This window comes from Pyrus communis, chromosome 15 (genome assembly GCF_041283825.1).
Source record: "Pyrus communis isolate YQ-2024b chromosome 15, ASM4128382v1, whole genome shotgun sequence".
Classification (NCBI taxonomy): Eukaryota; Viridiplantae; Streptophyta; class Magnoliopsida; order Rosales; family Rosaceae; genus Pyrus; species Pyrus communis.
The window spans coordinates 29,996,957-30,002,605 of NC_142579.1; the positions used below are offsets into that span (position 1 = coordinate 29,996,957).

Genomic DNA, 5,649 nt, shown 5'->3' on the forward strand with positions numbered 1-5,649 from the left:
ATACCATTGTCACGAGGCTTGTTTCAATCCATAAACAGACTTGTTAAGTTTACAGACCAAATTTTTTCTTTCTTCTTGAATGAAACCCTCTGGTTGCTTCATGTGGATCTCTTCCTCAAGATTTCTATTCAAGAATGTAGTTTTAACGTCTATCTAATGCATGAGTAGATCGAAGTGAGCCACTAGTGCCATGATCACTCTAAAAGCGTCTTTTGTAAAGACTGGAGAGAATGTTTCATTGTAATCAACTCTTTCTTGCTAAGTATAACCCTTAGCTACAAATCTAGCTTTGTATTTTTTGATATCACCCTTGGAGTCTCTCTTAGTCTTGTAAACCCACTTGTAGCATATTGGTTTACATCCTTGTGATAGCTTAACCAACTCCCACACTTTGTTCTTATTCATGGAATCCAATTTTGATTGCATAGCTTCTTGCCAATGTGCATTATTGAGACTATCAATTTCCTTCTTGTAGGTTAATGGATCTTCTTCTTGACTACTGAACTCAACCTCTTGCAAATACACGAGGAAATTATATGAGATTGCAAGCTTTCTTGTGTGAATAGATCTTCTGGTTTCCATAAGCACAGGCTCAAAGTTCTATTCTTGAATAGCTAGTGTGTTGTTCAACTGCACAGGTTCTTCTACAATCACTTCTTCTTGTTGAACAACTTATGTTGGTTCTACAACTCGGTCACTTTGCACTAGAATTGGTAGAACAACTTCATCTGTTATAACATCACCTTAGTTTTCTTTTTGCATTACTGTAGTATCTTCATTCCAATCAAGATTATCCTCCCATTGAACATCATTAACTTCTTCAATGAACTTGGCTCTCCTAGTTTCAATAAATGTTGAAGTAAGAATGGGGCAATAGAACTGTAACCCTTGGTTCCTTTTGGATACCCTACAAAGAAGCATGTGATTGTTCTAAGATCTAGCTTTTTCTCTATTAGATTGTATGCTCTTGCTTATGTTGTGCATCCCCAAATCCTGAAGTGATTTGACATTAGTTTTCTGTTAGCCCATAACTCGAAGAGTGTCTTAGGGGTAAACTTGCTAGGGACCCTATTTAGCAAGTAGTTGGCAGTTTTGATTGCTTTTCCCCAAAGGAAAGTAGGTGGCTTCAAATTAGTCATCAAGCTCTTTACCATTTCGATCAAGGTTCTATTTCTTCTTTCACTAACTCTATTTTGTTCAAGGGTACCTAGATTGGTGTATTGAGCAACAATTCCATGCTCTTGCAGAAACAATACAAAATGACTAGGCTGTCTTCCAGATTCACTAAACTTTCCATAATACTTTCCACCCCTATCAGACCTTACCACCTTGATTTTGCATTCTAATTGATTCTCTACTTCTGCCTTATAAATTTTGAAAATAGCACAGGCACTAGACTTCTCAGCCAACAAGTATACATACCCAAACCTGGAAAATTCATATGTGAATGTAATGAAATACTTGTAGCCATCATGTGTTTGTGTTGGAAAAGGTCCACAAATGTCTATGTGGATTAATTTTAGCAGCTTTGTACTTCTAGTTGAACTCTTCTTCTTCTTATCTGTCAACTTACCCTTAATGCAGTTAGTGCAAATGTTGAAATCACCATAGTTTTCTAGTTAATCTTTGCATTCTCTCTTTTGAAGTATGCCCTAATCTCTTGTGCCATAACTTGGATGAGGTGTCGTTTATCAGTGTTTGTTTGTGCCCTATTATGTTAACTACACTCATTGGTATATTGCAGTTAAGCTTGAACATGTCACCAGTCAATACTCCATCATGAATTAGGTTGGAACTTCAAAATATTGAAAAGCCAATCTCATTAATATAAACTTTGATTTAACAAGCCTACTAACTTAAACTAAGTTCCTTTTCATGGAAGGTATATCAGCAACATCAACCAAATCTAGCAAAAAACCAAAAAATAATTCAAGCATAACTACTTCAATGAACTCCACTGCAACTCTAGCTCCATTACCCATGAACACTGACACCTCATCCTTGTTTGGCACCCTCTTACTAATGTACCCCTACAATTAGTTTGTTACATGAATTGTAGCACTAGTATCAAGCCACTAGGTATCATAAGATATCTCAACCAAATTTGATTCAAAACAAACTGAAATTTTATGCACCATACCTTTGTTTTTCTTACTTTCATTGTTTTCCTTCCAAAGTTTATACCTAGTGCACTCATTTTTCTGATGCCCTACCTTCTTACAAAAGAAACATTTCATTCCAACACCCTTATGAATTCTTAGATGGTTATTGCCCTTATTAACTCTTCCTGCAACCCTTTTATTGTTTTTCTGTGGAGGGTTGTCTTTCTCATTAGGAGGACTTGCAAGATTGACATTTTGCACCGCATTGACTTGTTTCTTCCCCTTATCTTGTCGAATATTTTGCTTTTCATGCACACAGATAGCAATCAACTTGTTCATGTCCCATTTTTCTTTCTGAGCTATGTAAGTACTCTTCAACTGAGAGTACTCAGGTGGTAAGGAATTGCAGCTGCATCAACCATCGAGAGAATATGTTCTCTCACATCACCACCAATGTACTTAGTGGTTATAAGAGTGTTCATGAGTGTTCCAGTTTCTGCGTTCTCGGACTCTTTGAACTCTGCTTCTATGGAATCAAGGTATGCCTTAGCATTGTCTGATTCAGTGATAGCCCATCGAACCAGTTCAGACATTGATCTTTTGATCACTAGCAATGCCATTTTGTGAGCCTTAATCCACTTTTCATATTCATTCTTCTTTTTTGCAGTTGTACCTTCAGTAGGCTTAGCTGGTTCATTCTCTCTTAGAGATAAATCGAAATCCATGAGACCCAGAGTTATTTCAATATCTTGCCCCCACTTCTTATAGTTGGTTCTATTGAGTGTTTAAATTGAATTCAATGAGCTAATTACTAAAAGATTTTCAAACGAAAATAAGCACTTATGACTCTATATTCTGTATAACTGAAACAACTCAACATTTGTTTGGTTTTTCAAGTTTAATCAGTATCAATGCAAAACATATAAATTGCATAAGTAATGGTACAACATGAAAGCCATCCACCTTTGTTTGGCAATTAACTTTCACAGCTCATGCATCTTATATGTTATCACTGAGCTATCAGTAACCGAACCAATGTCGATTAGTCGCACCTTTATTTGGGGATATAACCTCATTGTTATGGTTACTGATACAAGTTGATCAATTTAAACCTTGAATTTTTAGCAGTTCTTGAATGATTGAAATGAATTTGTTGCGTTTCACTCATTCAATTACATCTAAAAAACATTAATCCTGATATAACTTCCAACATGTTATGAACCTTGAAACTTTCGATTATCAAACATGCGTAACAATCAGGACTTCTAAAGCAAAGAATTTCTCAGTTTGAATAGGCCAAAACAGTTCTTTACACTAGTTATGCATGGTAGACAGTTTTAGGGTTTCTTGAATGCAAGCACAACATTCATGGCACTTGTTTGCAGATCTCTTATGCATATTACTTAGTCCTATACTTAGTTGAAATTCTTATAAATATGCAAGGAAAATATTTCAAAACTTCATACATGCAATTATTAAGCATAGCATGGGAAAAGAAACCATAATCGAAATTTAAAGAAACATCAGTTCATTCATATTGCATGCATGATGTCATGTACATCAGTTCTTTATGGATTTTAATCCCACAAATGTTGGCACTGATACCAACTATTAAACCTAATAAGTTCATGTATAATAAAACACCATTGAACTAACCATGAGAAGGCATCTTCCTTAACGCACCAAGCACTGTAGTTGCAGCAACCTCCTTCTCGAACACTATGAATTTCAAAGGTCGATCTTTTGCACACTCACCACCACTGTATTACTCGAACTTATGGGGAGTTCTCTAAGTATGTGTCTCAGTGGTGTATGCAGGGACCTTCCCTTGGTATTTATACTACTACAACCCCGGCGTACATTCCCATAATCATACACTAGGATCCCTTATTGTACAAGGATATAATCTACCAAATCTCAATCCAAATAGGATAGTATCAAGATCCCTTATTCTCCAATTATAACTGGGTTATATACCTTTACTTGGAGTCCAAGTTATAACTTATGACTAAACCCTGATCACAGTTACATTCCACATCAATCCTTATTAACTATATTGACCTATTAGTCGCTGGATTAGAGTCTAAAATCCAACCAAAAAAAAACCTCAAATGTGCAGTATAATTGAAATTAACCTCAAACTATTGAAGCAAACTGTTAGATAAGCTAAGTGGAGGAAATTAAAGAATGCCAAAACCACATTAATTCATTTGACATTTACATGTTGACGAATATGTTATAAGCAAAGTCAATTCATCTATAATAACACTTGGAATACGAGACTGTGTTTCGGAAAAGTTTCTATGTATGGGACAGGCTTTTTTTTCATGTGTAACCGATGAAAGTGACAATTGATTAATACATGCCTTGTTTTTTTTATTAGTAACCTATTAGCTATGCATGGATGACTTTATTTGGAGTTGATCATAGATGTAAGAATATGAAGTGTTGATTACGAAAAGAATAATGTATATAATTTTGTAAAAGCTCTTTGATGCGTTAGGGTTACTACACTAAATATGTATACAATCAGCTTCTTTAAAGAGAGGATCTTTTTGCAAAAAAAAAAAAAAAAATTGAGATTACAGGATCAGTAGCTTGGTAATGAGATCGTGCGTTTGACATTTGACACGCCTTATTTTATTTTTTTTCTTTTCCTGCAACGGAACTTCCACGGAGAAAGAACTGTTTCACGAATAAGGAAGACATAAACCAATCGAATTTCGATCTCAAACTCCAGAAGAATCGAAGATCCTCGCATTTTGTATTTGCAAATTCAGATATATGGGGATCCTCCACCTTATCATTTTGGGCAGTTTGAAAATTCAGATATCGCTTTGTCTTTGAACCGAACCTACAAATTGTGCGAATTTTCTTGCTCTTGCGACGTGGTCGACTGAAGCTCTGGTTGGAACCGACGTCGGTCTTCTCCATCATGAGGACAAACAGATATCTGATTAGGTTATAAGGCATGCTTCCATCCTAGCCACACGATGATTGAAAACAAATCCGACGGCTAATCATCGTGTGAAAGCTAAGTATAGTGATTTACGTAGAATTATTAGTAGGTATATGATACTTGTCAATTGTCAATGCATGCACATTACAGTAATAATAATGTTGCATATATGATTGATAGCCGTTCATTAATACAAAAATAATCGAATTCAAATGCTTTGACATGTTCCTATTTTGTAGTTACTCGATTACTCCGTTGTGTATGCTCCCTGTCGCGGCTACACAAGGTCAAATCATGTTAAAGATTTCTTTGACATTATATAGTTAGCAGTGGAAGAAAAATTCAAACATAAAATCTCAAGTGCAGTAAGTGGCCCTCTACCACAGTGAAGAGGAGTGTTGCTCTTGCACTATGGTGTGGTTTGAACCTCGTCGGCTTCCTAATCTAACATTTAATTTAACAAATTTATTGTTTGACAAAAAAAAAAGAAAAAAAAACATCTTGAGGGCAAAAATAAGTGTACTTAATTATAATTAATGTTTTATAACCTTGGACTGTATGGTAGAGCCTAGTACAATTTAATTTGGA

At 35.4% G+C, this 5,649-nt stretch overlaps 1 protein-coding gene across 1 annotated transcript; it reads right to left on the reverse strand.

The window, feature by feature from the left end:
• Positions 1–2,476: 2,476 nt before the first annotated feature.
• Positions 2,477–2,827, reverse strand: LOC148690840 (uncharacterized). The gene has a single exon (XM_088685019.1). It carries the CDS (start codon positions 2,825–2,827, stop codon positions 2,477–2,479), a length of 351 nt encoding a protein of 116 aa, XP_088541145.1.
• Between the last annotated feature and the right edge of the window lie 2,822 nt (positions 2,828–5,649).